A 17971-nucleotide genomic window follows, 5' to 3' on the forward strand; every position below is an offset into this window, starting at 1 on the left:
TTCAGACACGGTTGGTTAGCGCAAACAAAGCTTGTTCGGCTCAACACACAAATGTTGACCATACCGGGAATTGAACCTGGGACCATGTTTGACAGACGAATTAAGGAATATCACTTGCAGATTGCTCATTACGCATGTCCAACAATCATCTATAATATAAAAATGAATCGCAAAATGTGTTGGTAAGTGCATAACTCAACAACGCCTGGACCAATTTGGCTAATTCTTTTTTTGTTGTGTTTGTTATTGTCAGGAGAAGGTTCTTATGAAAAAAAAAATAGGGTAAAGTAGAGAAGTCAGTTGACGGGAGCGAAGCCGCGGGCAAAAGCTAGTATTAAATAAGATTATAAATTCAAATAGTAACCAACCTTATCATTAACGTAAGCTTCTAATAACTTATTGTATGGCTCACTGATGTGACATGCCATTATTGAGCCGATCATCCTGCACGGCAGACTGACTATTATCTTTGTTTCCAAAACACTCTTCACTCTGCCTAGCACCAGCAAACCTTCTTTTATTGTCTGTGGAAATAAAAAAGAGGTGTTATCCGTGTTATAGGTTTTTTTTTTAACTTATTTGAAGCATACTTTATGGTAGGTTTTTTGTTGGTGTGTTGAAAAATAAATGAAACGTTACTAAAATTATAAAATGTAATTATTACATTTTTTTTTGTCTTTAGTGTATTACATTGTAATACACTAAAGACATTATTCTATCCAAGCTCATGAAGGAAATCGTCCCTGATAATGTTGATAGGTGTAAATAAAAATACCTGACTTCTATTACACCATGAAATGAAATAAAGTTGTTACTACATTGCAACGAATTTTTGACTGTTATTCCGCCAGTTAACACTTTCGCTGCCCAGCTCACCTATGCAATTCCTATCCACATGCCCAAAAATATTTTGCATAATTACATAACAACCCGGTATTCGAGTCCAACAGCGCAATTGTATCGGTACGGGACCCTTATGCCCGAAAACCCGGCGTCCGGGTTCACTTAAGCCCCGCCCACCGAGGGTAGGGCTACCCAAAATAATTTACTAGAATATAATTATTGTGCATTTTTGATCAGAATAAAGAAAATAAATCCCGTCTTGTTATTTAATTTATTATGTTGTTAAAGAGACTATTTTTTTAATTTTAACGTACATTATGTTAGAACAGATTTACTTAATATGATTTATCTACATGTTTCTGTAAGCTTTTTTTTTAATCAATACAACGCCGACGTGCTTTGTTTTAACACAACAAAGAAAATAAGTATCTAGTTTTTAGTTTAAATACTCGTAATCTCAAAAAACATGCCGACGCGCTTTGTTTGTCATTTTACGGGCCAGAGATAAAGAACCATAAATCTCGTTATTGCACAAAAGGCGATAGATGCACTTTTGTTTTAACTTTAAAAAAAGTTTTCGGCAAACGATTAAAGGTCTTACTCAGGTAAAAACTTAACCCTTCTTTGCTGCTAAAAGTAGGTACGTATTTACATAATTTAAGCTCATTCGGTATCTGTTTGCACTTCCGGCTAAACCTATATCGAATACTCTCTCCCGTGTTACGTTTGTTTGTGATCGACTATTGGCTTTTCTACCGGACTTCTGTGTTATTACTTTTGTGTTTGACTATTGGCTTTCCTACTGGACTTCGATTGCCTTACGTTTGAAACCTAGGCACTGTTTACTGGATTTGATTTAAGCCTGCAAATCGGTTGTGCGTTAAGTGTCTTACTGTGAACTGAAATGATGGCATATAACATTGATGAAGTGAACCAGAACATAGCAGCTATCTTTGGTGAAGATTATGTACAGAGCCAAATTAATACAATACTGGAATGAAGCAATAACTGGATGGAATAATACCAATTTACGTTTTCTAATCCGTTATAAACTAAAGCGATGTTTTTTCAATTGATTTCATTTATTTACTTTTGACAACCCTTACAGCTTACTTAGCTATGGACTCGCTATTCGGGTCCTGGGCATGAGCACATGCATCTATAGCTACACATAGCGACGACTCGGTATTCGGGTTGCGGGCATAAGGAATGAACTATGGTTCGACTCGAATCCCGGGTGCTGGGCATCGAAAGTGTTAAAAGGGTTTTTAACACCATTAGCAAGCATTATTCTGGAGTAATTAGGACTTGAACTTACCTTATAGCTCAAACCAAATGCACAGTTTTTAAACGACTGATCGATCTCTTTCGTACCCTCGTCCGATAAATAACCATCATCTCCTTCAGACTTCTTTTTAGGCTTCTTCCTTTTCTTCTCCCCTTTCTCGGGAGCGCCTAAAAACTATAAAAACAGAACTTAAACAAACCACCCTCCATCAGAACTATAAATTGCAAAATAATTCTACTTACGTTTGCATTTTGTTTGAAATGTGTGGTTGTAGGTTTCTTTCCTCCACGGGGAAAGTATTCTTCGTTGTCTGCCATGACTATATTTCTAATTTTTACAGGAAATAACACACCACATACGTCTAGGCATGAGAAATATAGGTTATATACGTTTAGTTATCGAAAGGCGTTTTTGACACATGTTTATTTTAATTATTGTGATTAGTTTCAAAAACATTGTCAATTTAACAAGTCTTGAGTAATAGGATAAGATGTAATAATTTTAGTGTAGTTGTAATTAAGAGTATAGTGAAATAGAAACGCTGATGAAGCTTATTTACGAGTATAAATCTGTTCCTAAAACGAATATAAAAAGTGCTCTGCGCCTTAAACGTTACAATTAAACGTAGTATCTAATGTTGCCAAAAGTAACCGTTAAAAACTACTAATTACTACACTGATTTCATATTTATTTGGTGAAAATAGGAAGTATTTTTGAAATTACAACTATAGTCCAGATCGTCACGCCACCTCTTACGGGGCCTACCACGTCTGCGGTGGCCATCCTGTGGTATCCACTGAGCAACAACATTGGCCCACCTGTCTGGATGCATTCGGCTGACGTGCCCAGCCCAGTCCCACGATCTGGTGTGACGAGTGGGAGCACTCTAAGGATCGAGAGGTGTGGAGACAAAACGGGGAGGCCTTTGCCCAGCAGTGGGACAATAAGGGCTAAGGAAAAAAAAAAAGTAAAGTCCGCGCGACGAGCCCACAACTTAAATTATTTTTAAATCTTGCGTATTTTTAGAATAATTGACGATTTTGTTATAGGACAAATCATTTCATCCATACTTCGATTGCATTCAAAAATAATGTAATTCATGTAGTCTGTCACTCTGAAATTCGTAGGCTCTCTTTATGGGATCATCTTACTTATAATATTGAAAATTACTTTTTTTGTCAGACTATCATCTTACTGGCAACGGTTTTGAATGATGTCCATGTCATTTCAGCTTTCTGTCATCGCTCATTGATTGATGACATTTTCGACTTCAATCAATCAATTTCATTCAAGTTCTTGGAATTGGAAGAAAGTTCAGCAACTTGGTTTATTTTAACCTTCTTTATCAAAAATATTTCTTGGTAAGTTGAAAAGTAAGCATTTCCTATCAAAAATTATATGACGACTGTCTATTATATTTAAATCAGTAACTATTTGCTTCATTTATCGGTTCAATTACAATCAAAACTTTGCAAGTAAGCATTTACATCACGCGCCGGCTCCGCTAATTATTTACGTATCTAATTAACTAATTGTCACACACCAAAATATTAGCAGTCATTATAAACTAAAGCCAATCGCGCCGGCCGTCATTTGAATTGTAAATTCCATCGGAAAATATATTACTCGTTACATTGTGTTCGAAGTTGTCGTGTCGGTAAGTTCACACTTCACAGTAACTATGATTAAATTGGATATTTTTTGTGAGATAAAAATCATTGAATTGGATAAGATAGCTGCAGGAATCTTCCAAAATGATTGTGATGCAATATTTATCTTACATTGACACTTATTTTTCTTACTCAATTGACTATAGTGTTATTAATATCAACCTGTGTTAGTAAGATACCAATAGGATTTAATTGGAATTATTGTGTGTCTAGAGCTAAGATAAACCTGTTTGACCAGTTCAGTAAGGTTGTTAGTACGGTGCATAATTGATGTTTTCCATTTACAGAAAATGAAAATTGTGATCTTTGGCTCCACTGGTATGACTGGCCTTTGCGCCGTCGAGGCCGCCATCAAAAAAGGTACTATAGTTTTTTTATTATGCCTATTTATAGTCATACACATATGCATATAAAACATTGTTTGAATTTCATAGGAATACATCAGTGATTTTTTTTGTCTCTATATTATTACTATTATTTGATATAAAAAACATCAAAAGCTTTAAAAAAATTGTAATATTAAAATCTTTAGATAATTACAATACCGTTTTTATATATTTTTCTAATTTAGAACATTCAATATGGTTTTTACGTTATCTAAATGAAATGAAATGAAATGAAATTATTTATTTGCTATGAATGTAGGTACAAAAATATGGTGTTAAGTGAAAGTAGAGTCCAGTACATTCTACCATGAGGCATGCAAAATTTTATAAAATATAATTAAAAAAAAAAAAAAAAATGCAATTATTTGTCTTAAATCAAATTGTGTTAAAATATTGTCCAAAATTCAATGTATAGTTCAAAAGTTCAATATATAGTTAAGAAATACAATGTCAATAATAAAATATTACAATAAAAAACAAAAAACGATGGTACAATGTCAATAATAAAAAAAAAAAAAAAAAGATTAATATTAGCAGCGTTTTACCTGAAATAAAACGCATATTAAATACTTACCTTATTTGAAGCTTACTAGTTTGAGATAGGCACCTACGTGTTTTCCGCTTTTATCTCTGTCCTTTTCTACCCCATATCTTGCATCTCTCTCGCACACCGACCAGTTTCACTCCCCACCAGGCAGGAGGCGACGAGTGTTCTCGGCGGCCACAGTTCGTCATTGAGTCGAAAACACCAGGCAGAAATTAAAATGTAAGCTTCAAATAAGGTAAGTATTTAATATGCGTTTTATTTCAGGTAAAACGCTGCTATTAAATTCTTGACCGTTATTTGAAGCTTACTAGTTTGAGACGTGTTTGTTATCGCCTGGTGGAAGTGGACGCCAATGTGAGCAAAAGCACAATGAAATTGTGTATGTAAATAGGTACTTAGGTACACGAGTAATCACATGTAAGTATGTGTATTGCATCCTGGAATACTAATGTAATCAAAGTTAACTGGTACTGGTACTCAGCTACATCCTGTTAGACTGGAAGCCGACCCCAACATAGTTGGGAAAGGGGCTCGAAGGATGAGTAATAAAAATTAAAAGAGAGATGCAAGAACAAAAGCAAAAATTGATTTCATTTTCTAATAGTAATTAACAAAAACATTGCGATACTTCTTAATAACAATAGTAACAAAAATATAGACATTAATCAGCTGGATTAATTAAATAATCGAGATAACTTGCTACTTCTATTTAGTGGGTATCTTTCCCTTCTGTAAAAATGGGCAAATGTATTGCCTGATCGCCAATTACCCTTTGCTAATATATCGTCCAAAGGTATATTGTCAACACAGATTTTGACGCTACCGCCGAGTGGAAGCTTCCTGGGGTTGTAGTTATTCCTGCCTCTTTTAACAATGTCTTAATCCACCCGCATCATCGTTCGGGTGCCTGCCTTTGGTTGGCCTCTAACGGATATAAATAAATTTAAGGAATTAGCCGATGTCCGTCTATCTTCTAACAAGGCTTTAGTCTTTCTGACCCAATACACTGGACTTAGATTTATATTTTCCTGATTATCCATCAAACAACAACCCGACTGCCTATGACTAGAACTGTCGGTCTTAGAGCCAAAGACTGGCCATAAGATTAAATTATCTTTGTTGTTTTTGAAATGTTCTGGGTCTATTGCAAGCAAGGAAAGATCATGGACTCGCCTTTCCGAAACAAGCTAGCAAAAGAAAGAGCAGCAGTGTGCCTGGAAGTTGCAAATGGATTATTCTCGTCTACGTTTACTGCACTTAAGTAGGTTACCAATTGGTCAATATTCCAGATGGACGGCTTCCCGGGGAACAGGTTTGCTCAGCGCTATTGATTTTAAAATGTGTCCGACTAGAACGTGTGAACCTAGCTCTAGAGTGGTTTCTGCATTGCATAGTGTAGCTATAACTGACTTGTGTAATAAAATAGTATTGTATGCTAGTTTATTTACTATGTGTAAGTCCGCTAAAAATTGGGTAAGTATAGGTCCAAATAGGGATTCAAGGATTCATAGGATCCAATTTCATACTTTTCGCCCCAATTTAACCATCGACTCCAAGCTGATTGATAAGTGTTGCGTGTGGATTGAAGAAGACTTCAGTCGGAGAGACTCCTTGTCCCTCCCCCCCCCATTTCCTTGACCTTGGCAGGGGGTATCCCCGTTGCTGTGTCTATCGGTTTCTGCTCGAGGTTCATCAATGTGTAGGGTACTGCTAATGATCGGGACTTCAAATCTGCTCGCCAAAATACCTGGTGCCACCGAAGGAACTACTATGAGATTAACTCCCGTTCCTGAATTGAGATGACTGAGGACCTACGGTATAAGGTAAGGTGGCGGTAATACCTATGCTAGCGGGTAAGTCAAAACTTGAGAAAAATGCATCGTGGAACCCCGCTTTCGGGTCCTTCAGATCTAGGGGCACGTAGTACACAACTATGTGTCCCTGGGCTCGCTTCGAGGCAAATAGGTTCACTGCTGATACAAGATGCCACTCCGGTGGAGGTTTGTGTCGGGAGAGATGGTCTGCCTGACTGTTGAATAGGGCTGGTATATGATTCACGACGTGATAGATTTGATACAGCTCAAGATAACTGAATACTCTGTACGTCAAGTTCGGTAGGCTCCTTGATCGGGTGCCACCTTGATTTCTTAGATATGACACCACAGTCCCATTTCTGCATTGAAAAATGGCTGTTGATCTCTTTAGCAACTTGCCGTGATTTTCCAGTTAATACTGCAAGCATCTCTTTCAGATCGCAGTGAAAGCCTTTTTCTCTCTCGTTCCATGAACCCATTACGGGAGTTCCGTTCAGTTGTGCCCCCATCCTACATCGGAGGCGTCCGTGGTTATAAGGTGACAGGGAAGTGGCGAATGAATATCCAAGGTTTGGTGGCAGCTGACCAGCCACCACTTTAGATCTGCTAAGGTATCTGCTGGTAGGTTCAACATTGCTATACTCCATTCACCGAGCCGTGAGCCCACAATGTAACCAAAGAATGACACTTTTTCAAAATGGTGGGTATAACCCGACCGATGACAAAAACGTCACATTTTTATGTAAAATGTTCTTAGTATCTGTGGTCTTCAATTAAGTAGGGTTCTATGTATGACAGTCAAGACTTCTAGGTTCATTTTACATGTAAACGATTTACTACATATTTCATTAAAATTAAGAAAATAATTTACGGCATTTATTATACATATTTGATTTCAATTAAGTTTGAAAAGATTGCATAAGTTCCACAGACATCGTTCTAAAATATCATTTCTAATGTTGTCAGTATATTACTTTCGTAGTTATTTTTATAAAATATGATCATTACTTCAATCGTGACTTATAAGAACCCTTTTTATGGTTTGTTCACCGTTTGGCTCACGGTTCCATGAATAGGGTAGGTATAGATTGCTGTTCAACACTGCATTGAGGATAGTGAGGAGAGCCCGGTAATGCAGTCTGCCGTATGGAACAACGAAAACTTGCGAAGTTTAAAAGTCCTATCAAGCTATGCAGGTCTTCTAAGTTTGTCGTGCTGTTTGTCACGTAGTGCGTTTTGTCATTATCTTGTTGATAATGCTTGCGATTTATTCACTTGCCATCCAAAACATGGTGCAAATGATCCCAAAGTAGGCAAATATATCATGGCGAGCCACCAGAAAATCGAGATACACAATTATAAGTATCCCTTGAGTCTTCAAAGTTTGAGCCACCCAAATTGGTCACTGTGGCGAAGGTCTTGGGTGCCGTGCTTAAGCCAAATGGTAGGCACGTAATCTGAAGCAGTCTTCTTCTGTATACTAGTCGAAGAACATATCTGTGACCTTCGGCTACCGGAAGGTAGAAGTAAGCCTGGGCGAGATCCACTTGCACAGCCATTCGTCTTTCTGAAGAAACTCTAGCACCCGAAAAACATTTATTAAACTGAAGGGTTCCGTAATTATGAACTTGTTGAGAACCTTGAGATTGAGTATTGGACGGTTCTTTCCGTCGCCTTTTGGGCACAAGAAACATATTGGAAAGAAAGCTTGCAGAATTTGCAGCTATCAATAGAACTTTTTGTTTTATCATTTGGGATATGACGACATCCATCTCTTTGGACTCTCTGGTCAAATCTGGCATTATCTATCAAAGGTGGCTTTTGGCCAATGGTATGCGATACCCAGTTATTATTTTCAACAAGAAAGGCGGAGCTCCCATTTCTTTCCATTGGTCTTGATATAATGTTAGGCAACCCGCCTGGAAAGTCATAACTTACGTGCCTTGTTGGACGCATCAAAGTCCGCCTGCGGTCCTGGACGCTTTCTGTTTCCTCTGTTGGACATGGTTCCTATTGTAATTTACTCGTGATATCCCAAGGGAGCTTTTAGAGTTTTGCGTCACACGCCATTCAGCGTGAGTGTGATTACCATTTCCCTTCGAGGGAAGGTTATAATGGCGACTCTTCGAAAGTCGATCCAAAAAGCCACCCTGCGAGGGTAGATTGCAATGATGGTACGACCCGCAACATGCATGATTGGTACCCTGCGAGGGTCCGTGATAATGAGCCGACCCCTGCGGGGGATGGCTAGTATACTTACTGGTCCCTGCTTTGTAATGATGCTGCTACTCGCAACATGCAAGATTGGTACCCTGCGCGGGTCCGTGATAATGAACCGACCCCTGCGGGGGGTGGCTAGTATACTTACTGGTCCCTGCTTTGTAATGATGCTGCGACTCGCAAAATGCAAGATTGGTACCCTGCGCGGGTCCGTGATAATGAACCGACCCCTGCGGGGGGTGGCTAGTATACTTATTGGCAGTCCTAGGCGGAGCGTACCAAGTCTTTCAAGGCCGAAAACCATCACACGCCGTGATAATGAGCCGACCCCTACGGGGGGTGGCTAACAGACTTACTGGCAGTCCGAGGGGAGCGTACCAAGTCTTTCAAGGCCGAAAACCATCACACGCCGTGATAATGAGCCGACCCCATGGGGGGTGGCTAACAGACTTACTGGCAGTCCGAGGGGAGCGTACCAAGTCTTTCAAGGCCGAAAACCATCACACGCCGTAATAATGAGCCGACCCCCATGGGGGGTGGCTAACAGACTTACTGGCAGTCCGAGGGGAGCGTACCAAGTCTTTCAAGGCCGAAAAGCTTTCTTGACACCACCAGCCCTCTTCAAGTGCGGTAGTGACCAGTCCGAACTAAGGAGATGCTGGTTGGACCGCACCTCACACCATTCTTTTTTGTCAAAAAGTTGAACGCCTTGCAGGATTGAACTAGGGCCACAGGTGCCTTAGGAACTTCGGGCTTGCTTTCTTTTCCATAGTCACGTGCACGGGCTGTGGTAGCTTTATTATTTACCGCATCCGTATTTGCTTTATAAGTCACTCATTCTGAAAACAAATTACTGAAAAAAAAAAAAAAAAAGTACACGGAAGAAACTCGTGACAAAAAAGGGGTAGATGTACAAAATATTAACACTTGATTTCGCAAAATCGAATATCGAACGGTAAAACCGTTAACAAATTGTATAAAATATTATAAACTCACCTGTGTTCTGCGAGAGCACTGAGTTTATTTTTCAACGAAATACTACAGCGGTTGGTTAGACCAACCTTCTCGGGCGGAAAACAAGACGCCAATGACGAACTGTGGCCGCCGAGAACACTCGTCGCCTCCTGCCTGGTGGGGAGTGAAACTGGTCGGTGTGCGAGAGAGATGCAAGATATGGGGTAGAAAAGGACAGAGATAAAAGCGGAAAACACGTAGGTGCCTATCTCAAACTAGTAAGCTTCAAATAACGGTCAAGAATTTAATAGGTAATTTCTAATCACATTTACTTACGTCATTATAATGCAGCATAGAAAAAACTACTAGGAAACATTAAAAGTAAATAAGTATGCATGTTTATAGTACATATGCAGTCCCAAAATATTTGGTTGCACCTGTGACCTTAACATTATCAGACACCAAACTTGTGTTTTATTTAAATATTCTACTTCATTGTTTTTTACTACATAAGTAAAATATGCAGTGTCATTGAAGATTTTTTAATACAATACTTATATTGTTTCCTTTGCTTATAAAATTCTAGCTGTTTTCGTTCGGTTTTGGTTTCACATGTCCCTTGGGAACTACTGCCCGAAACTGGATAAAATACAGCTTATGTTACTGAGAGATAATCCAGCTTGCTAAAGATTTTTTCAAATTGACGTTTTCTAGACACCTGCTAGTCACGTGATCTTCATGTCAGTACCCTGTTCCATTGCATTAGAATATGCCTACTCCATTAAATAATTCGAAATTATAAGTTCATTAGCCTTCAAATTAGTATTCAAATGAATTTGCAATTTTTCTTATGTATTAAGCTAGGCCAACAAGTTACTTTTCATTTTCTTTTCATAAAAAGATTGTAAATAAAATCAGTAATTGATTAACCTTCTGAAAATCCGACTGTTTCTTTTATTGGTAATAAGATTTTTTTTATTTATACCCGAAAGGCACCAAAACTGCTGAACCCATTTGAACAGTTCTGTCACTGTCGGGATGCTACATGATAATAATCCCAACAGTGCGGATACGCAAGTAACATAGGCCGTATTTTCTCCGAGTTCGGGAAGAAGCAGGCGAAACCGCGGGAAATAGCGAGTTTATATAAAACTAGCTTTTGCCCGCAACTTCGTTCGCGTGGAATAGTGACTACCAGCAGATTTTTGATTTGACCAATAGATGGCGCTATATGTCCGGAATAATTTTATTTTTATTTTTTTTTTGTAATAAAAACTATCCTATGTCCTTTCTCAAGTCTCAAACTATGTCTGTACCAAATTTCACACAAATCGGTTCAGTAGTTTAGGCGTGAAGAAAAGACAGACAGACAGACAGACAGACAGACAGAGTTACTTTCGCATTTATAATATTAGTTTGGATAATACAACAACTGAAGAATTATTTCTTACTGCTTACAAATAATTGCTCTATATTGGTACAGGATTTTGAATTTAAAAAGTAGGTGTCCCAAATTCATTTCGAAATAATAGGCACACAATGTCGCCTATTTCAATGTAAAAATTCAAATAGACCCCTAAATTATTCCAAATGTATCTACGCAATGACCTTTGTCACGTTTTCGTTAGTTTTAAATTACTATTGTTTAAATTTCGACAGTATAGATATAAACTTGTGGCCCGCATACCCGATTCTCGACTGCTCGGAGAGTTAGTCATGCAGGAAATGGTCCCGTTGGGGGTCCAATTACTAAAGGGGTCTAAATCAAAAGGTCTAAGTCAAATTCGCGCCAATATTGCTTCCTTTAATAACATTTAAATTCTAAAGTAACACGGTCTCTTTGATTCTTGTTTGAACAGGTAATTCAATTTATATTCGCGCACAAAAGTTTTTTTTTTAAAGATCATCAGGGATTCATCAGAATGCGACTCACTGGTGGTATCTAACCTTAAGAACCTCAGAGTAGCCTACTGATACAGAGTTAGATGTGATCTAGAGGTACCTACTATATGACCTTGCCACATGTTTAGAATGCACCCACTGCCTTCATAAAACCAGTATTTGCAAAGTACAATCAGCTACAAAAACAATAAATAGTTTTTCTTTATTCGTTTTTCTTCTCCCATACCTACTTAATATAAAGAGGAAAAAATGTTTGTTTTAGCTAGTCTTCAAAAATCTAATTTTGTGCGTCACCCAACTTGTTTCACAGAGTTTCTTTGCTTACACAAGATAATCCTACTAATATTATAAACGCGAAAGTTTGTATGTATGGATGTTTGTTAAGGCCGGTTTACACTTTGCGAAGTGTGAAGTGATAAGTGTTAAGCGTTAACTTTACGCGATAAGTCTCAAGTGTTAAGTAGTCTTTTCCATCTCCGTTTACACAGTGTTTAGGAAGAAGCTCATAGTGGTACTGTCCGTTGTGCATAGTGTCTCTAGAAATGGAAGATGAACAGAGCCTAATATTGAGACAAATAATTAAGGAGATTGTATCTGTTGTGGTATCTGATATCGAAAATGAACTCAATTTTCAAATCGGGAATTCCCATCGCTTCACTCAGTTTCAATAGGGCCGCATCTCTCAACTGTTTGTTTTTAAATTCTGCGCACTTAGCATTGTATAGGCATTCAAACTTTATGTATTCTTGTACGAATTTTAAAGTATGTTGTTCCGTCCACTTCATTTTCGCTTTGAACTTGACACTGCGCACTTAACACACACGTATTTACACACTGATTAGTATAGGCAAATTGCGAGAGAGGGTAGTAGAAAAGTTGAGAGGGGGTAGTCACTTAACAACAAAAATAGACCTTGATTCTATTCACTCGCACTAATCAATAAGTACTAATCGCACGTATCACTTAACACTAATCACTTTATGCCCGGTTTACACTTTGTTAAGTTAACACTGCAGGTGATTAGTGCAGGTGTTTAGTAATCAAGGTGTGAACGGAAGCGTAAAGTGATTAGTGTTAAGTGATACGTGCGATTAGTACTTATTGATTAGTGCGAGTGAATAGAATCAAGGTCTATTTTTGTTGTTAAGTGACTACCCCCTCTCAACTTTTCTACTACCCTCTCTCGCAATTTGCCTGTACTAATCAGTGTGTAAATACGTGTGTCTTAAGTGCGCAGTGTCAAGTTCAAAGCGAAAATGAAGTGGACGGAACAACATACTTTAAAATTCGTACAAGAATACATAAAGTTTGAATGCCTATACAATGTAAAGTGCGCAGAATTTAAAAACAAACAGTTGAGAGATGCGGCCCTATTGAAACTGAGTGAAGCGATGGGAATTCCCGATTTCAAAATTGAGTTCATTTTCTATATCATATACCACAACAGATACAATCTCCTTAATTATTTGTCTCAATATTAGGCTCTCTTCATCTTCCATTTCTAGAGACACTATGCACAACGGACAGTACCACTATGAGCTTCTTCCTAAACACTGTGTAAACGGAGATGGAAAAGATTACTTAACACTTGAGACTTATCGCGTAAAGTTAACGCTTAACACTTATCACTTCACACTTCGCAAAGTGTAAACCGGCCTTTACGCTTCCGTTCACACCTTGATTACTAAACACCTGCACTAATCACCTGCAGTGTTAACTTAACAAAGTGTAAGCCGGGCATTACTCTTTCACGCAAAAACTACTGAATGGATTTTAATGAAACTACAATAATATAGCTTATACATCAGAATAACACATAGGCTACAATTTGTAAACATATTGTTCGAAATACTAAACCTGCGCAGACGAAGTCGCGGGCACCAGCTAGTATTATGATATTTTGTCCAGTTCACATGACTTGACTTACTGCGTTATCGTTCATAGGGTGCGGCGATAAAGAATCACCGTGACTTTACACTTAATACTTACTTTCTTCAAATGTTGAGGAAATACCTTTTTATCAGTCAATATATAAAATACTAGCTTCCGCCCGCGGCTTTGCCCGCGTAGAGTTCGGTTATATCGCGTTTCTAAGAGAATTCTTCAAAAGTCCGGGATAAAAACTATCCTATGTTCTTTCTCAAGGTCAAGTCTATCTCTGTACCAAATTTAATAAAAATCAGTTCAGTGGTTTAGACGTGAAAGCGTAACAGACAGACAGATAGGCAGAGTTACTTTCGCATTTATTATATTAGTAGGGATGTTTTACTATTAACGACTAGGGACTTTAAAGTTAGTATCATATTGAATTTCTACATAGGTAAATAGAGATTCGCACTCAGATTCGAATTGGATATTGCGAACCATTTCGAGACGGTATTTTTTTATTTGGGCGGTGATGCGCTTACATTTTCTCGGAAGATAGATACGAGCCGCCAGCATGTTGGCCAAAACCTTTGCAATACCAAACCAGGCTAAAATTGCCACTTAAACGCACCAGGGTACAAATTATGCCAATGTTTGGTATGAATCGAATTCTTAGAACGCGTGAAGCTTTGATCAATCGAACCCAGATTTCCGTAGAAGATCGGCCATTTGTAAATATTAGTCCTCACCAGAAACGTGAACATTGTCTTGTAGCATTCTTAGAATCCATTTGACACTGTTATTCGAAATTGATTGCATTTGAATGTAGTTTTGTGGCCTCTGCCGCTGTTATACTTTCTCTCTTTCATCATTACTGTCGCATTTAAATATGATGATAATGATTCCCCCTCTTCCTTGGTCCCAATTTATTCAATTCTCTGAAGTTCATCATATAACTCATCTTTGTAGCTCCCCTCCTCATCACACACTAAGACAGCCTTAGGTAGCAGGCCTTCCACTTATGTGCCATGTCTTCCAACTCAAGCTATTATTTCTTTAGTTAACATGAGATTATATTGCCTTTTATCCATGATCTTGTCCCCTTTTTATCTTTATTTGACATCTATAAATACTTTTGCATTTACCTGTATTTTATCCATCGATTCACGATTCGACGATACGATACGATTCGAAACCTTACCTTGACTGCTTGTTTACATACCTACTAATAACATCATGGTATGTAGGTAAATATAGTTAAAGTCAGCAAGACGAATCCAATTAACATTTCATAATAATTGCACAATACCAGCACAGATATGCCTAAGTAGTATTCAACTATATATTCACGTCATACTGGTTTTTAATGCATTTACGTTGCCATAGGTTTGTTTTATAGGTATTTGTGTTTTCTAAACCACGTAAAACATTGTTTTAAATTATGCTAGTTCAATCAAATAATTATATTGCTTTCTAAGCATAGGTTTTTTTAATTTTATAGGTAAAACAATATCCAAATGTACTCGACCAAACGAGACAAGTCTTGCAGATGTCTTATTTCACGAACCCGGGTGAAATAATTGTGTGTGTAAATGAGTATGAGTGTAAATATGTGTATAAGTAGTTTTACAAATGCATGAGCTTTACATGTCCACACAAGTACGGCTCACCCTCTTTCGTGAGATGAAACTGATTAGTTCTAAATTAGGTGCCAATTCAAATCAGTAGGTACTTATAACATGTCTCATTTATCCAGGCATCTCAGTCCGTGCTTTCGTCCGCGATGCGTCGAAGATGCCCGAAGCCTTAAAGGACAAAGTGGAGCTGTTCCCCGGGAACGTTCTAGAACCCGACAGCGTGGCTGATGCCGTCGATGGCACAGACGGCGTGGTCATCGCTTTAGGAACCCGCAACTGTCTTGATGCCACCTCAGACATGTCTGAAGGGACCAAGAACATCATTGATGCGATGCGAGCGAAGAATGTGAAGCCGGTCTCTGCTTGTCTGTCTGCGTTCTTGTTCTATGAGCCCGCGAAGGTCCCTCCGAGGTTTGTGGACCTCAATGAGGACCACAAAAGGATGTATGAAGTGTTGAAGGACAGTCCTCTGAATTGGATCGCTGTGTTCCCCCCTCATATTTCTGGTAAGTCCTCTTTTTTGTTTGCCACATTATTTTTTACTAAAGGAAGGCTAGGTTTAAGTGATAGGCTGTATAGTGAATTAGATCTAGTCAAAATCCGGCATGTACCCAGTTTTTTTTTTTTATGGAAGTTGGGTTTGCAAAGTAGTTGCCCATAATTTTCCTGAAAATCGCCGAAGTAACACATTACAATTGTGAGAACACGACGGTAGTGCGTGGAAATTGAGTTCTTTTTACTATTTGCATTGCCAAAATTCATTGGCAATATTCAAAGTAACTTTTAAATGAGCATATAGGTCGTTAACCTTTTAAGTAGACTATCTTTCAATATTCGAATAGGTACCTATATTTCATTTTTGTATTTATATACTTTGTAATATTTCTAACTCCTATTGTCTACAATAGATCTTTTTTTTTTTAATATTACAGACGAGCCCAGCCGCGAGGTGACAGTATTACCAAACGCGACAAGTTCCCCTGGTCGTGCGATCTCCAAGTGGGATCTAGGCACCTTCCTGGTAGAGTCTCTATCTGAGCCCAAATACTACAAATCCGTTATCGGCATCGCTAATAAGTAGAATCACAATAATTTACTAATAGATTTTTTATCTCCCGAAAGCGAAACCATACTTCGGATTATGAGAGTGAAGGAATAGTGAGTACACCTGTGTCTGCGCAAATGCTTGTGCACTATATATGTATGTCCTGCGCAGTTGGCTGATCTCCTTATATGAGAACAGCCGCCGTAGTCGATAATCAGCTAGGCGGTGGACATCATCATCATCACGTCTCGGCGACTCGGTCAGTACTGAGTGCTCCCGAGCTTACAGATACAAAGACGATGTGCATGTTAATTTACACACACTAGTATATCGAAGGCGCTTTCGGGAAATAAAATATCTATACCGAAAACTAGGAAACAGTAATTCTACATTACGTCCGATATATCTTTGCGAGTCTGAAGTTAGCCGTTTAACTGCGCAGTAAACAATTTTGTTCGTAACCATTCTACTGCGCAGATCATCAGCTAACTTCAGATTGACTAAGTTACGTCGGACGTACTGTAAGTGCCATTTACAAAGTGAATATATGTTACAAATTGTTACAGTTTTTAAAGCTATTTTTTAGCATTTTTTGTGAACAGTAGAATATTCCTAATTATTATTAAAATGGATGGTCGACAAATTCATGTGAAGTCTTGCAAAAGTGGTTCACTCATCGGTTTATGTATGATGACTCCATTATAAGATCTATTTTTATGTGGTTATTCATTTTTGGGAACAATGAATTTTTGTGCTGAATTTATATATAAAAAGACCCTAAAACATGACTATGATCATAACCCATAACAGGCACGAAATAGACATCAGTGTTTTTATTCGAACCTTCGAATAAACTGAGAACTTCCCGTGGATATGTCTGCCGTTAATCAGTTGCACAAAACTACAGTTTACTGGGCCCAAGGACGTTGATATCAATTACGTAAATGTATGTTAATAAGAACAGATGAAACGCATTTTTATTATGTAAGTTATAAATGAAGCTATTTTATGAAATAAATATAATTCCGTTACGTTAATTTTGTTTGTTTTTTTTTTGCTTGAAGTAACATTTCTTAATTCTTATTTCCAAATTAATAACAATTTAAAGGCCCTCTAGAGTTCGCGCCAAATTACTCTTTTATTATATTCTGAAGTTAACTATTTGAATTGCACTATATAGTGATGTGTTCAGTTTTTTCACTACTGTGAAATCAATATATCTATAAATGGCTGGCTGGCTATCTATCTATCTTAAAAATTGCGAAGTTTTCCGTTACTTAAATATCTTCTTTTGAAAGGTCAGCTGCACGGTTCAGAGTACTTAAATAGTTATATGTGCTAAGTAAATGCTGGAACCCAATTGTTAATAACATTACTTACATTAAATATTTACACGTGATAGGATAGAAATCTTGGTTACCTTCGACGGCGACCACTGGGCGTCGCGTCTTACTATGTACTATGAAATTATTTTGTGATATCACAAACTGCTTTACCATTACATTGTAAGGCATAGGCACCTTCAATATATTCCAATTCATTTCATATTCATTTGAGCAGAAGTACGTAGTGGAAGAATGACGTTGTTTTATGCGCAGCTAAGTAAATTCATCAATATTTTACTGCTCATTCTATGTTGTACTGTTTTGTCAGCCAAGGTCTTTCATTGCAATGAAAATAATCACTGCTTTTTGTATAAATATCTATCTTTCCTAGTTAATGTATAGCGAATACCTACCTCATTTTAAGTAGAATGTGAAACAACATTTTGTCGGTAATAAATTTTTAATAACTTTTTC

The 17971-nt window shown here is 37.8% G+C and overlaps 2 protein-coding genes across 3 annotated transcripts in view; one reads left to right on the forward strand and one right to left on the reverse strand.

Annotated features, from left to right (window-relative positions):
• LOC124640128 (rRNA biogenesis protein rrp5) overlaps positions 1 to 2531 on the reverse strand; it is a 52604-nt gene extending 50073 nt beyond the window's left edge. Inside the window, exons 1-3 of the mRNA XM_047177788.1 lie at positions 2374 to 2531; positions 2162 to 2305; positions 369 to 524 (exon numbers count right to left, since the gene is read on the reverse strand). Coding sequence (XP_047033744.1) covers positions 369 to 524; positions 2162 to 2305; positions 2374 to 2448 — 375 coding nt within the window. The 5' untranslated portion in view covers positions 2449 to 2531. The remainder of the gene's footprint in view (positions 1 to 368; positions 525 to 2161; positions 2306 to 2373) is intronic.
• An 812-nt stretch (positions 2532 to 3343) lies between these two features.
• LOC124640134 (flavin reductase (NADPH)) lies at positions 3344 to 17209 on the forward strand. 2 transcript variants are annotated; one of them, XM_047177797.1, is made up of 4 exons: positions 3344 to 3492; positions 4089 to 4161; positions 15247 to 15633; positions 16060 to 17209. In XM_047177797.1, exons 2-4 carry the CDS (start codon positions 4092 to 4094, stop codon positions 16206 to 16208), a joined length of 606 nt encoding a protein of 201 aa, XP_047033753.1. In that variant the 5' UTR covers positions 3344 to 3492; positions 4089 to 4091; the 3' UTR covers positions 16209 to 17209. The 2 variants fall into 2 exon arrangements, with proteins under 2 accessions (XP_047033753.1, XP_047033754.1); XM_047177798.1 differs by lacking the exon at positions 3344 to 3492 and adding an exon at positions 3713 to 3788.
• Positions 17210 to 17971: the final 762 nt, after the last annotated feature.

This window comes from Helicoverpa zea, chromosome 20 (assembly GCF_022581195.2).
Source record: "Helicoverpa zea isolate HzStark_Cry1AcR chromosome 20, ilHelZeax1.1, whole genome shotgun sequence".
NCBI lineage: Eukaryota > Metazoa > Arthropoda > Insecta > Lepidoptera > Noctuidae > Helicoverpa > Helicoverpa zea.